General features: G+C 39.6%; 1 protein-coding gene across 2 annotated transcripts in view; it reads left to right on the top strand.

Annotated features, from left to right (window-relative positions):
• MCC (MCC regulator of WNT signaling pathway) overlaps positions 1-20,782 on the top strand; it is a 428,184-nt gene that overhangs the window by 92,292 nt on the left and 315,110 nt on the right. For both annotated transcript variants that reach the window (XM_059916875.1, XM_059916876.1), the window contains exon 3: positions 5,826-6,040. In XM_059916875.1, the coding sequence (XP_059772858.1) occupies positions 5,826-6,040 (215 nt within the window). The remainder of the gene's footprint in view (positions 1-5,825; positions 6,041-20,782) is intronic.

The raw sequence follows: 20,782 nt of genomic DNA on the forward strand, positions 1-20,782 counted from the left end.
CCCCAGATGGGACACGTGTGACCTGTATTCAAAATATGATGCTAATAGACTCACTTCCTAAAGATTGCCAGAGGCCAAAGAACTGACTTTTTTTTTATTGGAGTATAGTTGCTTTATAATGTTGTGTTAGTTTCTGCTGTACAGCGAAGTGTAGCAGCTGTATGTATACATGTGTCCCCTCCCTCTTGGACCTCCCTCCTACTCCCCCCACCATCGCACCCATCTAGGTCATCACAGAGCACTGAGCTGAGCTCCCTGTGCTATACAGCAGGTTCACCTCCCCTTAGTAGGATATGTGCTTCGAATTACTCTTTGTTTTTTTGGTTTTTCCCAGAAGGATACATAGGTTTTTTAAACTATCCTTTCCTACCCAATTCTCCTTGAGACCACAGACACAGATTTTAAGACAATTGGCCTGTGTTTGCATGTACTTTGTGCTGTAGGGAGCTAGAGGCCCTCATGGGAATTGAGCTCCTGAATTTTGTACCAAGAATTGACATTAATAAATGACCGAAGACTCATATGGTGATTCTCCTTTGGACTAAAGGATTTACTGCTGCTTCTGTTGATGTTAGTATTATCTAGAAATAGTAAATGTGCTATGACAGGGAAGGCTGACACCTGGCAGCCAATTTGTTCAAATTCCCCTGTGCTGCTTTCTGTTGGTGTGGTAGTTCTGAATTCAGAAAGGTAGCTGCTTCCAGTGTTTCAAAAGGAGTATTTTCTCTCTTGCCACTGAAGGTAATAAATTAGGCAGTGTTCTCTAAACAATCCACATAAATGAAAGATCAATGACCACTCATAAAGTACTGTTAATACATGTCTCAGGATCCCCTAAACACTCTGCATTATCACCTGCCTGTGATGTGATGAGAGGCCCCGGGCATTCAAATGAAGGATGGAAAAAAAAGAACTGGAGGTAGAAAACAGGGGTGTCTAGGTTGGCCAGAGCACAAGTCTGATGAATAAATCATATCTCCTCAGCCCTTGCTACCGCCACTGCCGGGCTGTGCAGATTTCCTTACGGTGCTGGACACAGCTGTTAGGAAGGCCAGGTGTCCTCTGGACATAGGAGTTGGCCAAGTAGAATAGGGAAGCAAAGTCTATCAAACCTGATAACCAAAGACTGTGAGTTGTTAATGGAATATTCCATACTCAGAGAAACATAACTTTGGCCGTGACCTAATTGGCTATTTTTATTGTCTGTAGTGCTGATATTAAGTACAAAACTATTGATGAAAATTTAGCCACTGGTTAGGCGCCAAAGGTTTTTTTTTTTAAAAATTGGTAATTTTAGACTTCCCTGGTAGTGCAGTGGTTAAGAATCCGCCTGCCAATGCAGGGGACACGAGTTCGATCCCTGGTCCGGGAAGATCCCACATGCCACAGAGCAACTACTGAGCCCACGCACCACAACTACTGAGTCCGCGTGCTGCAACTACTGAAGCCCGTATGCCTAGAGCCTGTGCTCTGCAACAAGAGAAGCCACTGCAATGAGAAGCCCGCGAACCACAATGAAGAGTAGCCCCCGCTCACTGCAACTAGAGAAAGCCCCCTCACAGCAATGAAGACCCAATACAGCCAACAATAAATAAATTTTTTAAAAATTAAAAAAAAAACAGCTCATAAATAAAAAAAAAAAGAATTGGTAATTTTAACAGGTACCTTTCAGAACCTGGGAGGTACACATTTCCCTCATATATTCGTTCCCTAATAAATTGTCCAAAATGGGTTCCAAATAACTAAAATTGTGAGGTGTGACCAGATAATTGCTCACATTTCTTGATCAGTTTGTCATATACCAGGGATTGTCTCATACGTTCTACATATTTTAATCTTATTTGACTCTCACAGCACCTCTATGAAATACATATTATTATCCCCATTTTAAAGTTGAGAAAACTGAAGCTTAGGTTAAATAATTTGCTTGAGGTCACATAGCTGGTCATGGTGACTCTTGACTTGACCTCGGTGAATCTGACCACAAAACCCCAGCTCTTAACCACTATTCTATGCAAATGAGCAAAGTCTATAAAATGAAGCTAAAAGAGAGAAAATATCTTTTTTTCTTAAAATGGAAAAATGACTTCGCTATTCATAGACTGTGGGTGGATCTATATAACATACTATATGTAAGGTTCTTAGAACAGTGCCTGGCCCTTATTGGCTTTGAATAAATGTTAGCTGTCATGGTTGTTGTAGTATCTTTAAGGTAAATTTCAGGTGTTCCAAATGTTGGTTTGACTGATTCTCACAGGGAGCTTGGCCCTTGGGAAGGTGGCATAGTGCCTTGGTGAATAAGTGCATTAATTGCAGGCTTTGAAACCAAACCTGGGTGGCACTTTGAAAATGGGATTAAAGCCCTAGCTTATAGCCAAGTACCCAGCAGAGCAAGGATCTCAGTGTTTGGCAGATTTTGTGTTGCAGCATCCTCTCTGAAAGCAGGGTTTTCCCAGTGATGTATTTTATAAAGATGTCAAATGGCCACTTGTTTCCTGTGCTTTTCTGATAAGAGAAGCGTTTGGAATCTGTGCTCTGCCACCTTTAAACACTAAGAATTCAGATTTTTAAAAGTATACATCTTACTTCTTACTTCAGAGCACCGTAGAGGATTATGGTGGCAGATATTATGGCCTCCTTTGGTTCTGTGTATGCAGAGACCTCTAGGCCCAGAGAGTGCTTTGGCCTTTGGTGTTTAACGGGATGCTGTACAGCCACTGTCCTTACTGGCCTGGAGAGCAGCTGCTCAGTGGTTATTATGGACTGAATATTTGTGTCCCCCCAAAATTCGTATGCTGAAGCCCTGACCGCCAATGTGATAGTTGTTAGAGATGGGGCTTTTGGGAGGGGAATAGTTAGAGGAGGTCATGGTGATGGGGCCCTCATGATGGGATTAGTGTCCTTATCAAAAGAGACATCAGAGAGTCTGGTGAGCATGGGGGACAAAAGAACATGGTGTCCATGTTCAGGAAAAGAAAACATGGCCATCTGCCTGTGGTCAACAGGCTTCTTTTGAGGTGAGCAAGGGAGTGAAAAGAGACTGGCATGAGGCTGAGAGTGAGCCTGTAAATGTCAGGTACCATCATGCTTCAAGGGGCAAAAGGAAGATGGTTACTAGACCTACACTTTTGAAATTTTTCAGTGAGTTCTTCCAAATTAAATGACGAATTTTGCCTCAGGAATGTTGGGTTTTATCCAGAAAAATGTAATGTGAAGACAGATTAAAAGAGAGTAATGGGAATAGTCTACTGTATTTTTTTAATTGAAGTGTAGTTGATTTACAATGTTGTGTTAATTTCTGCTGTACAGCAGAGTGACTCAGTTATACACATCTACTGTATTTTTTTAAAAATACACTTTGCTTTTTTGTGGTCCATTTATGTGGATGCTAATATGATTGCCTTGGCTCCTTAGCAGAGGATCTGAGTTCCCAGCATCACTTCAGCAAAAATTGTTATGGTAATAGCGTGAGGGCCTTTTGATCTTGCTGATTAACATGGAGCTTGGCTAACCTGATTGTATAACTCTGCCCGAAACTGGGTTTCGGTCTGTTAATACAGCATAATACATTCAAATGAAGCTTCCTTGGGCTGTCTTATCCCAGAACTGTTGTGTTTTATTATTTGAAATGAAGTTCTCATAAAGAACTTTGCATAAAGAAAAAGTTTAAGTGTATAATTTATTTTGATTTTTAAAATTAATCTCCATGTTGCTTTTCCTGGTTAAGAAGTGAAACCCTGGGGTACTACAACTGTGAATAATTCAGCAATCCATTCAATAAATGTGTGTTAAATTCCTGATATGTCACAGGCTATGTGCAAGGTACTGGGGATACCGTGGTGAAACATAAAAGGCAAGGGCCCAACGCTATGCTTTTTTGCCTTATGTATGAGCTATCAGGCCATCAGTGATTCAACCCATTTTTCAACTCTAAGATCGATCAGTCTTCTGGACACACATTGCTGGGGCCAGGACAGAGAATGTGTGGCAGCTAGGCAGACAGCATTCAGAGGAGCAGTGGGCAGGAAGGGCAGGCATTTTGGAGTCTATGCTGATATGGAAAGCAAAGCCACCCTTGCAATACAGTTGATAGACTTTAATATTAAAATAAACTTTGGGCAATTGGAAACATAACAACAGAGTTGTCTGCTTTGGTACAAAGACATGTCACCCCAGCTATACAGCATTGTATGAAGAAAGTGTTGGGTTAGGTTGACTGAAGAAGATCAGCAGAACATGAACAGTAGAGGGAAACCATCTGAAGTGGTTCCAGACAAAGACAGTTTTCCTAATTCCATTGATGAAATTCACCAGTACCCAGTAAGGGGCGATTGGAAATTCACATCAGAACCCGCTGTACGTAATTTGTAGTTTGCTCTATGTAATTATACTCAAGTAAATTGTAGAGGAATCTATATATGTTCTCCTTTCATGGTACAAATTAAATCATTTTAACGAATCCCTTTTTTAAAATTAAAAGTCATGTATTAAAGACCCACCAAAATGAAAACTCCACAAGCAGGGACTGCAATTCATCATGCTCACTGCTCTGTCCCCAGAACAGTGTGTAGCTCGCTGTCATATTTTCTGGCTGCCCAGGCCTTTTGCATACTCTTCCTATGCTTAGGAAAGGTCTCATCTTATAAATCCTACCTCCCCAAAGTGGAAGCCAGAAAACAAATTTCCCAGCCTCCTCTGCAGCTAAGATAGAGGCATGTGACCCAGGATCCACCAGCCAGCTGCACCCACAAGGGACTTCTACTCAGAAGTGAACATAAAGAAGCAAGCTTTACCCCAAATCTAATTTTTCTAGCAAAGGTGGAGACTGAAGCATCAGTCTTTCTCCTCCAGTAAGGTTTCCCTGAATATCACCCATCCTTCTTGAGGGCAGTCGGGTTTAGACCTTCTGTAGGTCTACTTTTCATTGTACTTACCCATGCTATTATAATGATTATCATCTTTTATTAGGTTCTAATCTGCTGTGATAGTCTGGTAATCCTAGCTGCTCTCACAAACAAACCAAAAATATATGGTGGATCAATCACAGAAGAAGTTTCCCTTTCCTGATCACATAAAGTTAAAATGGTACCTGGGTTCAGCCGACAGCCCCCTGGCAGGAGGTAATTTATAGATCCAGGCATCTTCCATTGTGCGGCTTTGCCACCTGTACCACGTGACTTCCAAGGGTGCCATGCCCATCTGAACCAAGCCAGAGGCAAAGGGCCTGAAGAATCAAATGCTGGGGGTTTTATGAGCTAGCCTCTGAAGCTATGCTTATCACTTCTGTTCACATTCTATTGTTCAGAGCTCAGCATGTGGTTACACCTAACTGGCAAACACAGTCTAGCTTCCCGTAGCTTCTTCCAGTTAAGAGTACATGGACACTAGAAAATTATGACAAAGTGCCAGATCTAACTTTCTATCTTCTCTCTTGCTTCCATCCTCCTCGACTGGGAAAAAGGATGACAGTAAGAGGCTAATCATACAGTAACACTGTGTAAATCACAGACAGCTGTAGCTCTGATCTGGATTCCCCTTTCTTGGCTCTTCTGTGCTTTTTGCTAAACATTTCTCTTGGGGTGGGGGGAAGGCACGTATTCATTGGATAGTTATTTCTGAATGCTTTGCCTAAAACTGCTTTTATCTCCAAGCTCCCCATGTGTCACTTTGAAAGGGAAAGTGCTTAGCATGCAGCCTGGGCGCCACATGTGTTCTGACGCGCTGGCACGTGGATGAGTTAGGCGGTTCCAAATCATTGCCTCTTGGCCTCCCCCAGGCTAATGCAGGAAACATCTTTTTTTCGCCCCTGCCTCTCCTGGACCTAGGTGCCTTATCAGCGGCCAGGGAAAGCTGGGAATACGACTCGGGAGCCAGGGACCTCCAGAGCCCGGACTTGCAGAGTCAGTCAGCCCTACAGAAGCTTCTTGAGTATGGGGGAAGCTCTTTGCATCAGCAGGCTGCTCCTCTCCACAAGCTGCTCACACAGTCCCCGCGTTGTGGCGACTCTGTAGGAGGAAGCTATCTAGAGCTGGCCAACACGGTGAGTCCTTTCTGGTTCAGAGAACACATCTTTAGGCCTGTGTGTATGCCAATACAAATATTTGAATTTTGAGCTCCAGGGGACATATCGGGTATTGTCTTTTTTATTGAGCTAAATGTTGTACCATTCCCAGCATTGCCAATAATGTTAAGGGCTCCAAATACTTAAGATTGGTGACTTCACTCTCACTATTGAGAGAGTGGTCGCCTAAAAAATGTTTTAAGTCTGTATGTTGTACAGATTTAATTACTAGAATATCTACAATGGCTTCACCATAGAATATTTTCTGGGACCAGACATTACAAGTTAATAAGATATAATTCTTTGTGTTCCCTAATTTGGACTTTACTCGTTTGAAAAGCAAACAAGAAAATATTTCATTGAAAGTTTGATCATTGTTTCTGCTTGTACTTTAAAAACATATTCTGTTGAAAACTATGGAACAGCTTAGAATTCCATTATGCTTAGTTTAAACTTCTTTTTTACCTCAGGATGAATTATTACCGTGATGACCTTCGGGTGAAAATCTATTGTCTTCCCTTTTAAGCTAGAGCTGGGGAACGAGGTGGGGTTGTCTGATGACCTGGATCATGTTGGGGTGACATGCAGACAGTTTATAAATTAGGGTTGCTATCTAGCCACTGTGTGAAAGGTCCGTAAACCTACCTTGCTTTTTGAAACTGAAGTTTGAAACCAGAGGTGGTATAAGCATCTTTTGTTTGTTTGTTTGTTTGTTTAGTCTTTGGTTGAACCATATACCATTCTAAGTGCTCTACATTACATATACTATCTCACATAATTTCCCAACAATTCTACTACTATCGCATTTTACGTATGAGACAAGAAGTTAAGTAACATGCCCAAGATGACACATATATATATATATATTTTTCTATGTCATAATATTGACATTGAGTCCAGTAATCCTCCACTGTAACAGCTCCTTTACTTTGCAGTGAAAATTGATTTGTATATTTTTTGCCTCTGAGTCCTTGTGGGATTTTTTTTTTTAATTCAAACAGAAAGTCACAAAAATTATAATCATCCTCATCAGTTCACTCAGTCCCATGTAATTAATTTTTTTTTCATCTTGATCTTTTGTTAGCACTTTTATGAATTCATCAGTTTTCCATTAGAGTTCTGAAAATGCTTATTCATTCAGTTCAGCAGTATAGTCAGTTACCAGAAACCTGTACTTGTCAGAGTCTTTTCCATGAACTCCTTGAAGACAAAACACTTTTATAGGAACATTTTTGCAAAAGCATCAGAGTACACCCAGAACTGTCTGTAAATGACAAAAGACTTAAAAATGACCACGGTTAAAGATTTGATGAAAGTTCATAATAATGCAGTTGACAAGGAAATTTAGTTATTTCTGAGATATACATTTTAAAGTAATAACTAGAATTATGACTTATAACATTATACCAGAACATATAAGATTTTTAGAAATTTCATGTAATGTCTGAAACATTTAAAGTAACATATTTCCATACAAATAACCCAAATAAAGTTTAGTATTAGTTTTTTTTTGTTTGTTTTTTTATACTGCATGTTCTTATTAGTCATCAATTTTATACACATCAGTGTATACATGTCAATCCCAATCGCCCAATTCAGCACACCACCATCCCCACCCCACCGCGGTTTTCCCCCCTTGGTGTCCATACGTTTGTTCTCTACATCTCTGTCTCAACTTCTGCCCTGCAAACCGGTTCATCTGTACCATTTTTCTTGACAACTTCATTTACGTATATTTACAATCTGCTTTGAGGTAGACTAATGGTTTTCAGACTTCTTGTGTTTGAGGCATATTTTCTAATTCTGACATTTTTGGTGACGTGTTTGAAGGCACTAACAATCCTAAATATGCAGCAAAAATTACAGTACAATCATCAGACAAATCCCAATTAAAAGACATTCTGCGAAATACTTGACCAGTACTCTTTGAAATTGTCAAGGATATCAAAAGTAAGGAAAGTCTGAAAAAGAGAAACTCACAGCTAAAAGGAGCCTAAGAAGATCTGACAACTTCTTATTTGTGGTACCCTGGCTGGGACATCAGGTAAAAACTAAGGAAACCTGGATAAATTATGGATTTTAGTTAATAATAATTATCAGTATTGATTCATTAATTGTGACACTGTACAATAATCATGTAAGATGTTCATAATAGGGGAAATTGGGCGTGAAGTATGTGAGAACTCTCTGTCCCATCTTTGCAACTTTTCTAAAAAAATTTTAAATATATTAAAAACATACACACAATCACTACTAGGGTGTAACTATGTCTCATAAAACCTGTAAAAGAACCCATAGTTATTGCACTGTTTGCCACTTGGTCACCCTTCAAGGACATTCTTGCTCAGTTTGAGTAGAACTATTAACTCTCCTAATCTCATCTTCCTGTGTGCCCAGGAGACTAGGCAAGTAGCAGGAAATAAGTCATCTTTCTCTGGCATGGGCCTGGATTTAGGCTATGCTTTTACAAATAATTTGCAGCAAGTTGAACTTTACTCTTTACTATATCAGCTCAGCCTTTTTCAAGACAGACAGTGATGTGGCAGTATGGGTTATAGCAAGAATCTATGTTACAGACTGATGAAAATTTAGTGGCCCCCGCTCTGAAGGGTTCAGGGCGTGAGGGCCACCAGTTTTCTTCATCAAACCTACTGGTGAAAACAGCAGGAGTTGGCTGTTTCCTACCTCTGCTTGACTCCTTGATTCTTAACCTTAACAGTAACTGCTTGGATTTTGTTCTGTTCTCCCTTCAATCCTGGTCAGCCCCTGGGCTTCCCACAGCCAGGTTCTCTTTTTGTATTATTGGTGAAGTTTTGGAACTGATGGAACCCTGCCTGTGATGGCCTTTGCAGAGGCCAGTTTGAGAAACACTCCCCTTACATGTTGAGCACCCAGCTCATGCAGGAGTGTTCACTTTATTAAAAGTCATGACCTGGGAATTCCCTGGCAGTCTAGTGGTTAGGACTCCACATTCTCACTGCCGAGAGCCCGGGTTCAATCCCTGGTCGGGGAACTAAAATCCCACAAGCCACACAATGCAACCAAAAAAAAATAAAAGTCATGACTCATATACTTACAGTTGGCACACTTTTCTGTATATATGTTGTTGATGAAAATAATCAATAAACGACCTAAAATAGTAACAGAAAAGTGTTTTATTTGAACCCAGCTGAGGACTATAGCTCAGAAGACAGCCTCTCAGATAGCTCTGAGGAACTGCCCTGGAGAAGCATGGTTTTGTATCTTGTCAGAACAAAGAACATTAAACAAGTCAGGGATACATTCCTTCAAGATTAAAAAAAAAAGCAGATCAGCACGTACATAACGAGTCAACATGGCCTTGGCAGCTGGGAAGGGTGTCTTATCGTTGAGGGGGTACTAGCATTGGCGTCCCAGGAAGGGAGGCATTTAATCTTTATTTCTAACATAAACATTCTTTACTTCTGGCCCTTTTCTTTCTTAATTAAAACAGATGTACAGTGTATGTTTGATAGTCCACAAACAGGCTATTTTAGTTAGCATAAAATTCAAGTTAACTCATGTATAAGCCAGAATGACTTCTCCATAACTCAAAATGTGAAAATCTCTTTTATCAATGTTATATGTTTATAAAAGCTTATAATGAACACATAATCAATGGTGGTGACCTATTCAGTAGTATTCATTAGAATACGTTGAATAAGTTTTTTTTTTTAAGTTATAACTCCACGAATGAAGAAATAAAGTTGTACACGCTCACTTAAGGTGATCCTTGGTGAGAACCAGACCAAAGTGCAAATGCAGGCACTTGCAATCTATGACAGTGATTATGTTTTTAATTTTCTCACTGAATTGAAAATGCACAATTTTTAAAATATATTTTATTGAAATATACATGATTTACAATGTGTTAATTTCTGCTGTACAGCTAAGTGGTTCAGTTATACATATACATACAGTCTTTTTTATATTCTTTTCCATTATGGTTTATCACAGGATATTGAATATAGTTCCCTGTGCTATACAGTAGGACCTTGTTGTTTATCCATCCTATATATACTAGTTTGCAAGTGCTACCCCAGAACTTCCCCTCCATCCCTCCCCCGTTCCCCCCCACCCCTTGGCAACCACAAGTCTGTTCTCTATGTCTGTGAGTCTGTTTCTGTTTCGTAGATATGTTCATTTGTGTTGTATTTTAGATTCCACATATAGGTGATATCATATGGTATTTGTCTTCCTTTTTCTGACTTACTTCACTTAGTATGATAATCTCTAGTTGCATCCATGTTGCTGCAAATGGCATTATTTTAATGGCTGAGTAATACTCCATTGTGTATATATACCACATCTTTACTCATTCATCTGTCAGTGGACATTTAGGTTGCTTCCATGTCTTGGCTATTGTAAATAGGGCTGCTATGAACATTGGGGTGCATGTATCTTTTAGAATTAGAATTTTCATCTTTTCTGAATATATGCCCAGGAGTGAGATTACTGGATCATATGGCAACTCTATTTTTAGTTTTTTAAGGAACCTCCATACTGTTTTCCATAGTGGCTATACCATTTTACATTCCCACCAACAATGTAGGAGGGTTCCCTTTTCTCCACACACTCTCTAGCATTTGTTACTTGTAGACATTTTAATGATGGCCATTCTGACCGGTGTGAGGTGATACCTCATTGTAGTTTTGATTTGCATTTTTCTAATAATGAGCAGCTTTGAGCATCTTTTCATGTGCCTTTTGACCATCTGTATGTCTTCTTTGGAGAAATGTCTTTTTAAGTCTTCTGCCCATTTTTCAATTGGGTTGGTTTTTTTTTTGTTATTGAGTTGCATGAACTGTTTGTATATTTTGGAAATTAAGCCCTTGTCGGTTACATTATTTGCAAATATTTTCTCCCAGTCCATAAGTTGTCTTTTTGTTTTGTTTATGGTTTCCTTTGCTGTACAAAAGCTTATAAGTTTGATTAGATCCCATTTGTTTATTTTTGCTTTTATGTCTATTGCCTTGGGAGACTGACCAAGTCTCAGAGAATGTTTTGTCTATGTTTTTTTAGGATTTTTATGGTGTCATGTCTTATGTTTAAGTCTTTAAGCCATTTTGAGTTTAGTTTTGTGTATGGTGTGAGAGTGTGTTCTAACTTCATTGGTTTACAAGCAGCTGTCCAGCTTTCCCACTGCTTCTTGCTGAAGAGACTGTCTTTTCTCCATTGTATGTTCTTGCCTCCTTTGTCAAAGATTAATTGTCCATAGGTGTGTGGGTTTATTTCTGGGCTCTCTATTCTTTTCCATTGATCCATATGTCTGTTTTTGTACCAGTACCACACTGTTTTGATTACTGTAGCTTTGTAGTACTGTCTGAAGTCTGGGAGAGTTATGCCTCCTACTTTGTTCTTTTTCCTCAGGATTGCTTTGGCAATTCTGGATCTTTTATGTTTCCATATAAATTTTAGGATTATTTGTTCTAGTTCTGTGAAAAATGTCATAGGTAATTTGATGGGATCGCATTAAATCTGTCTATTGCTTTGGGTAATATGGCCATTTTAACAATATTTATTCTTCCAATCCAAGAGCATGGGATATCTTTACATTTCTTTGAATAATCTTCAGTTTCCTTTATTAATGTTTTGTAGTTCTCAGCATACAAATCTTTCACCTCCTTGGTCAGGTTTATTCCTAAGTATTTTATTTTTTTGATGCGATTTTAAAAGGAATTGTTTGTTTACATTCCCTTTCTGATATTTCATTGTTAGTGGAAAATACACAACTTAAAAATATGATTTAAACTGATAGACCCTTGATAACTCCTTGGACCCTGTGGTAAAGGGACTTTTGAACCCCAATTCTTCATCCTTTCCTATATCTTCACTGTTTGTCATGTGACTTTGGCATCTTCCTGTCAAATATGTGAGAAATAATAAAAGATTGTTGTTTTAACTGTTGTGTTTAGGGTGGTTTCTTTCATAGCAATAGTTGACTCAGGGTCTGCTCACAGTGGTCCATGGAGCCCAGTTTGAGAAATACCCCTTGTAAGTGGCCAAAGAAAGCAAATAGCCTCTCTAAAGTGCACACTTGGGCAATCCCTTCACTTATAAAACCATATTAAAAGTAATTTATGTTCCTTCTAAACCAAATCCTGAACTAATAAAATTAGATTCTGGGGTTTGGGTTTTTGTTTTTTTTTTTTAAAGTAGCTACTAAGAGCAAAAGGCATTTTATCAGTGCCCAGTTAGGAGACAAGAAGCACACACTAATTCACACAGGGAAAGTTTAACATAAAAAGTGATTAACTAGTAGCAGGGGATTACCTACTGAGGAGTCAAGAAAATCTAATGAATATAGGAATAGTACACGTTAAGAGCAGTCACTCCCTCTAAAACTGAGTCAAGTACCCAAGGAAGGAATATATTTGGAAGAGGGCCCTCCCTTCACCCAGGGCTGAGATTCAGACCCCCTTGACAAGGAGTGGCTGGTACCCACTGGATGGCAGAGAAATTCCCTGAGATGTCATGGACCAGGGTTGGCGGCAGGAAGCCAGCTCTCTGGAGTGTCGGCCCAGCTGGCTGGGATGCCACCCACTGGCACATCACTGAGAAGGTGCCCACAGAGGAATTCACTGGGAAGCTGCCCACCAGTGTGGTAGCAAAACCCACCAAGAAGTGCCCCAAATGGTGGCACTGAAACTTACTGGGGATGAGTGCCACTGCGTGTCCTGTGCTACTGGCCTCCACCCAACACAAGAGCCAGCAGGGAAGAGTCCAGCAGAAGCAGCATTCCCATCCTCCCCCAGTGGCGTGCCAGTGCCCCTGCTGACAGAGGACAAATGTCCAGCTTTAGGATCATAAAGCAGGGCAAGGAAAGATGGGTTTGGAGATGAGAGAGATAAACTGATAAATGACACAGGCATTTTTAACATTGAGAAGCTTCTGGTAGCATCCTACACAAGATTTACCTTTCTAAGCATCCCTTCTTTTCTTCTACTACCAAATACCTGTCTTCTTCTCCTTCTACCAAACACAGTGCCTATTATGACTTTGAGGCTTAACACACTGTTTAAAATGCAAAGGCAACAAGATGATGTTGTACATAGAAACTTGTGGCAATTAGGGTTTTATCTGAGAAGCAGAGTGGCTACCCATGATATAGAATAAAGGATCTATAGAAACAGACTCACAGACATAGAGAATAGACTTGTGGTTGCCAAGGGGGAGGAGTGGTGATGGAAGGATGGATTGGGAGTTTGGGTTTAGCAGATGCAAACTATTATATATAGAATGGATAAACAACAAGGTCCCTACTGTATAGCACAGGGAACTATATTCAATATCCTGAGATAAACCGTAATGGAAAAGAATATGAAAAAGAATATATATATGTATAACTGAATCACTTTGCTGTACAGCAGAAATTAACACAACATTGTAAATCAACTATAATTCAATTTAAAAAACGAATAAAGGATCTATGGTGAAGCAATCTATGCAGGCTGTTGTTCTGCGTCTGTGTTGAGTCTAAAGTTACTCTAGGTCTATCAGATCAGCAGATAAGAAGGAAAGCTGGATGTAGAGGACAGCAGGACAAATGGGAATGCATGAACACAAACTGAGACCCCATGAGGACAAACTGGAACCCACTCCTATCTCTGAACCATGTCCAACCTTGATGCTGTGGGTGACCTGCAGGAGAGCTGGCACCCATTATCAGGGAACCACCCTCACATCTAGCCCAGGGCTCAGAGAAGCTGAAGGAGGTGGCCTCGGGATGTTGGAGTGGCTACAAGTCTGATGCACCAAGTAGGGAAGCAGCAGATTGGCAACAACTTTCAGAGCATAAATAGTATGACTTCTTCACTTCTACCTCTGGCCTTCACATGGAGTGTCTCTCATGTCCAGACAGAACCATACAGGAAAGAGAACTCTGGGAAACATAGTTCCAGCTTAGCTAAGTTGACTTAGCACCACAGAGCAGCAGAGAAACTGCCAGTGCAATCTGTACTGTATTCCTAAAACTATCAGCAAAACAAAATGAAACACTTTGGTTTAGTACAGAAGAGGTGCAGTGGAAAGGATATACTGCCTGTTTGCTGATGGATTTTCTCTCCAAAGATTTGTATCTCAGAGAAGAGTGCAAGTATAAATTATAATGTTATAGATTCTAAGTAGTGACATATTTAAGTATTATAAAGCATAAAACACAACTGAAGTTTTATTTTCTAGCTACAACACTGATAAATTACTGAACAAAATATCAGTTTCTTCATAGATTCTTGCAGTCATGCTACTTGGCTTTTTAAGTATATATTACCAGGTTTATTAATTTTTATTAAGAAAAATATTAATTCATTGATAATGATTAATTATGACTGATTATACTAGAAAAGAAGTCATGTACAAGATATAAAGTATTTGATTTACAATAGCCAGGACATGGAAGCAACTTAAGTGTCCATCGACAGATGAATGGATAAAGAAGATGTGGCACATATATACAATGGAATGTTACTCAGCCATGAAAAGAAACGAAATTGAGTTATTTGTAGCGAGGTGGATGGACCTAGAGACTGTCTTACAGAGTGAAGTAAGTCAGAAAGAGAAAAACAAATACCGTATGCTAACACATATATATATGGAATCTAAAAAAAAAAAAAAAAAATGGTTCCGAAGAACCTAGGGGCAGGACAGGAATAAAGACTCAGACATAGAGAATGGACTTAAGGACACGGGGAGGGGGAAGGGTAAACTGGGACGAAGTGAGAGAGTGGCATGGACATATATACACTACCAAATGTAAAATAGATAGCTAGTGGGAAGCAGCTGCGTAGCACAGGGAGATCAGCTTGGTGCTTTGTGACCACCTAGAGGGGTGCGATAGGGAGGGTGGAAGGGAAACGCAAGAGGGAGGGGATATGGGGATATATGTATATATATAGCTGATTCACTTTGTTATACAGCAGAAACTAACACACCACTGTAAAACAATTATATCCCAATAAAGATGTTTAAAAAAATGATACAACAGGATTATTATATTTGAAAAAAAAAAAAAATAAAAGCTGCCTTGGGGATCATGTGAACTCAAAATAAAGCTCAACTTATAGATGAAAAAAAAAAGATATAAAGTATTTGAACTAATATAGAAAGTTGATGAAAAGTTGAAGTCATCATTCGTCTCCACATGTCTTCCCTCATTTAAAAGGTCTTCACCAATTTTATTTATGTATCCCTGATTTGCTTTCAATATAAGGAACTTTCCATTTCTTCTTTGGTAGTATTAATTACTGTGATGCTAATGATCCTAATATAATGCTATGATCATTACGGTACTTGCCAAACTTGGGATTCCCATATTGAAACCTTTGGTCAAGAGGATGTGTCCTGTCTTTGTGGTCGGAGCAAGGCTGATTGTTCTGTCAGCACCCTCTTCTGGACATTGTTCAGAATCAATGAACAGGAAATTCTTAAGCATAGGGCATGCTTATCAACTTTGGGATTTTCAGGAAATTAAGACAGTACAAATGAAATATTGGATTTTTGAGAGTAGCTATGGACGGGTCTAGAATATAGGGTAGATAAAATTTTCTTCAGAATCTTGAATTGTCACTTCCAAATGATTGAAGCTGAATTTGAAAATAAATCATCAAGGAGTTTGAAAATTCTTAAAGAGTTATCAAAAATTTGGAAATGGAAAATTACTGGTTACCCTTTCAAAGTCATATTAGAGCTCCTTACAAGTCATCTGAGGCTACAGGAGATGTAACCTTGTTTGGCTTACCGTTTATGAATGAAGGGTAGCAGAATATACCACCCCAAATATGACTATTGGAGTTCAGTGCATGCCACCCTAAAATATGTCATTTTGGCGTTTTGATTATTTTGAGCTGCCGGCACTTGGAAAACCATAAATGCAGGGAGAGGCTTTCTCTGAATTCCTCTTATCTGCCTAAAAACTGATCCTCCAAAAGGAACTCAGATGTCATAGATCCCCTTCCAGGAGTTTCATCAACCAGGGAAGATTGACTTCTTTCAAAGGAGAAGGGAATAGAAGTCAACACCACACCCTCACAGACTTTGTCACAGATGATCACACCTCCCACCTATTCTTCTAAGGGCCCATTCATCTTTCCTAAAAATCATTTACTCTCCCTTAAGAGTCCTACATCCCCCAACCCTTTCCCTATTAAGATGGTATTTAATCCTGCATTCTAAGCCACCTTGGGGAGGTACTCGTTTTTTTTTGTTCCCCCGGCTGGGTTTCTCTCAGGTACACATGAGGTATACATATTAGTAAACTCGTTTATTTTTCTCTTGTTAATCTTTTATCATAGGGTCTCAGCTAGGAATTCAGGGGGTAGAGGGAAAATTTTTTTTCCTCCCCTACACTGTTAATTAGGGTCCAGACTCTTCAAATGTGGATGTTAGTTTACAGAAGGTTGATAAATTATCAGTGGTTTTAATAGAGATACAAATTGTTTTTGTCCAGCAGAAAAGATAACCTTTTGTTAACAGAAAACTGTTACATTTTATTTGCCCCGGTGAGACATTATCCAGTTTTGTAACTGCCATCTTATTCCAGCATTCTTTTTCTTGTACCCCTTCTGTGAATCAGCTTTATTCTTCTGGGTTCCTCAATGAAATAAATAAATCTTAAGAAAAATGCTTACCCTACATTTATATGAAAGTCCTGTTTTTCCTTTTTTGAAAATTATACTTCAACACTGTGTTCTTTTTCTGTTTGCTTACTGCTAGTGAAAATAGAGAAGTAGATAGGAGTTAACAAATGAAGCACTTTACAAGGGTCGTTTCTCTGTAAATTACCTCCTTACCTTTAGATTAGGCAGGCCCAGCCAGTCTCTTACTGACTCTCCCTTTCTCATTTATTTTATAGGACTTTAGATCCTTTCACTCTTCTTTGTCTTCCATCCTCACCTCCACCCGCAGCAACCTCACCTCCTTTCTTTGAAAAAAATCCCCCCACGTGGCCCTACCCCCATGTCTTAGGTCCTGAAGCTGGTACTTCCTGTAAAGGAATAGAAAGAAATATAGGATCCTGTAAATTCTTTATCTCCAAAGAAATTCATTACATCCCCAGGGCAACTTGGAACTGGTAGCATCAAGCTCTGCCGGGTTTTATAAACAAGTCACCTTGGTTCAATCCTTGGTCAGTATGAAGGAGAGTATGGGTGTATATGCAAAGCTATCGTTTTAGCTCACACTTCTGTTAAGTATGCGGCATGAAAGCATAAGGAAGTTGCCCCCCTACCCCCTGCAACAAAAGGGATGAGAAAGGAAGATTTCTCTGGATATTTATTTGCCCTGTGGGAGATTTCCACAATTGTACAGAGATGATTTATTATGGTGTATTCTAATTCTTCACAAAGATTGAGTTATTAAAAGATCTTCACAAATACTTTTTAATCTCTAAGATACTCGGCAGTCATAAATTTGAGATTAAGTTCTAACATCATATTGAAATGATAGTACTCTTTTGGAGAAGAACTTTAAATTTGACAAAGGTCTTTATTTATGAAAATGAAGATGCTGTTTAAGGATTGTTGCTGTTACTATTATTGCTATTAATATTATAAAATCTGCAAATGCAGGATCTGTGGTTTACGTTCTGGGTTTTTTTCTGGAGAGCTTCTCTGTTCTTGGTTAGAGGAATCTGAGCTTACTCTTACTTTTTTCCCACTGCTCTTAGCTTAGCTTCTGTTTCCTACATGTCTTTGTCACAAATGGAAGAACTGACTAACATATATAATGGCCTGAGGAATCCCTTTCTTCCTCACCTATAGTCTGTTCAGACTGTGAAGAGATAATATGACCCTCTTTTTACCAACAAGTTATCATCAACAAGGCATACGAAAAGCAGGCACACCACCGTTCAGAAGCTTTTAATCTTGGGAATGACCAGAGTACCCGCACAACAAATCCTCATACTACTAGGAACAATTGCTCCCAGACATTGCAATTTCATGGACTGATAACACTTCAGAAGATTGAAACTTGCCAAATTTTTATGTTGCTAAAAATCAAAAGCCAATCTATCCACTATCCAGTATCACTATCTACTGTCATTTCATAAAAGAAAGGACTTTTTAGCAACCAAAGGTAGGTAGTTATCTCTAGATAAGTAAATAAATGAAAAGATACATTTAACATCATGGAAGAAATCACAATTGTTCTTGTTTTTAACATTTCTTCACTAACTGATGGGAGTAGCTAAGGATGTGGACTTTAGCAACACACATCGTGCTCTTAGGTCTGACTTTGGACAAGTCATTTAGCCTCTTTTAGCATCTGCATTAAGGAAAATAGGAATAATAATACCTTCCTCATATGGTTGTCATGGGAACTAAATGGATAATGCATATAAAGTGTTTAATACAATGCCTCATGCAAATAGATGCTGTGTAAACAGTAGTGGTTATGGCTCTTTCCCCCAGCTCATTTATCAGAAACAAATCTTTGAGAGTTACTTACAAGTGGATTCATTTGGGGTACAATTTGGAAACAGAAATGTAAAAATTGTGAAGAAATGAGAGCTTCCAAGAAGATTTCGAGATATTTATTGAGCACTTTTTTATGAGCTAGGAGCTGTCTCAAAGATATCATTAAAAATTATAATAAATGGGACTTCCCTGGTGGCACAGTGGTTAAGAATCCACCTGCCAATGCAGGGGACATGGGTTTGAGCCCTGGTCCAGGAAGATCCCACATGCCGCGGAGCAACTAAGCCCGTGTGCCACAATTACTAAGCCTGCGCTCTACAGCCTGCGAGCCACAACTACTGAAGCCCGTGTGCCACAACTACTGAAGCCTGCGCACGCCTAGAGCCCGTACTCCGCAACAAGAGAAGCCACCGCAATGAGAAGCCCCCACTAGCCTCAACTAGAGAAAGCCTGCATACAGCAACGAAGACCCAAGGCAGCCCAAAATGAATGAATGAATGAATGAATGAATGAATAAAATAATAAAATAAAATAAAAATTATAATAAATGAACTTGTACATAGGATATTTTTGGAAATACCAGATCATGAAAAAGCATAATATTATAATTCCTACCTAGAGATAAAAGGGCCCTTAAAAAAAAACCCTGGTCTAACCTCTCACTTGAAGAATGGGGGTATGGAGTCCCAGATCAAACTATCTGCTAATGTTACACAGGGAGAAGGAGAAGGGAGACTAAGGGGCGGGTGTCCTGACAGCCCTGCACTGATACGACCATGCCCCTGCCCTGTGCTGGGGCGGTGTCTCCTGCCATTGGCAGGAGAAGAAACAGCTGCTGGTGGGAGACGAGGGACCCCTGCATCTCTCCGTAGCGTGTTTGCTGTTGGACGCGGGGTCACTCTTCTGCCTTGCTGGGTGGTACTGGTGCTGCTGTTTATCCTCAAGTCTCTCTCGTGAGCTAATGTTCAACCACAACACTCTAGCACACACAACCATTTGTTCAGATCTTGGCATACTTCTGTGCCAGGCCCTCTCCTCTCCTGGCTACCTGGTCCCCTCGCTCAGGAGGCCCCTGCCTCCCCATGATTCAACCTCTAAGGGGTAAGTGCTGGCCCTGCAGGGGCCCCAGCACCGCTGCCAGCTGGCATTTTGCAAGCGTCTATTCTGGATGCCAGTGGCTGTGCCACACCGTTTGTCAAATATTTTTAATCCCTCTTCTGTCCTTTGGGCAGTCTGGTGGACTGAAAACAAAAAATCCATTTTTTAGGGCCTGATAAGAGTGTGGGAACAGATAGTAAGGTAGTAGGAAGCCATCAGATCTCACTCTCTTAATAATTTACATTATTTAAAAATGATTCTGCTGGATAGTTCAACAGGGGTTCAAGTTTTATTCTGTTTTCTACTGTCTTTGGGGTAAAGATATCTGATTTACCAGGACAAAGGTATTTTGCAAATCTTAAAGTACACACTAGAGGGCAGTGGCCCCATACCTAGACACCTGACAATTTCCACTGTCTGCATTTCTCTGGCCTTCCTGTGTGTAGGGGAGGGAGAGGGGAGTCTCCTCCACATCCTATAAATGCCGTTTATGCCTGAAGTGTTTTCTGAAAATAGATCAGCTGCTTGGCAGCACCCTGTCATTCCTTGTTGTTACTTTTCCATTCTGCTTCCAATGGTTTATGTCAGTGGGGTTTTAATAACAGAGTTATATTAACATCTTAATGATCTTTCTCTTTTCTAAACACAAGGCGAAGGAGAGATAGGAAACATACATTCCTAATTTGGAGTATTAACGTTTTCTATCTTTGCATTCTTACATTCGTGGGCAGTTTTGGAGAATGAATTTATGTTGGCATTTTTCTACCCTCTAAATTTGGTTCTTAATAAGCATAATATGAGAAGATTAATGTATAGTATCTCCTAATTATGAGCACTGCATGACAGTTGAAAAGTACATGTAAGCAAAATAGTTGAAAAATCAGTTTGCTGTCTATGTTTCTAAATGTGAAAGTTTGTGTTAGGGTTAATTTGGTTGTGAGAGTGATCATAAATGATGAAATTTAATAAATATTATACTCTAACATGAAAAAAAAATAGAAAGAAAGGTACAGTGAGGTATTCTTGTATTTGGCAAATGCAGAGGCAAAAACCATTTATGTGAGTCTGCAGAGCTGCCCCCTTCCCCATAATAACTAAGGAGAATCATGTTTCAGCTCAGCTTTACCTCTCCTGCCTACTTCTAAGTAGGAGAGAGTCCTGTTCCCTGGGAGAGGCAAAGCTGACCTGTATA

The sequence above is a fragment of the Balaenoptera ricei genome, chromosome 3 (genome assembly GCF_028023285.1).
Source record: "Balaenoptera ricei isolate mBalRic1 chromosome 3, mBalRic1.hap2, whole genome shotgun sequence".
NCBI classification, from domain to species: Eukaryota; Metazoa; Chordata; class Mammalia; order Artiodactyla; family Balaenopteridae; genus Balaenoptera; species Balaenoptera ricei.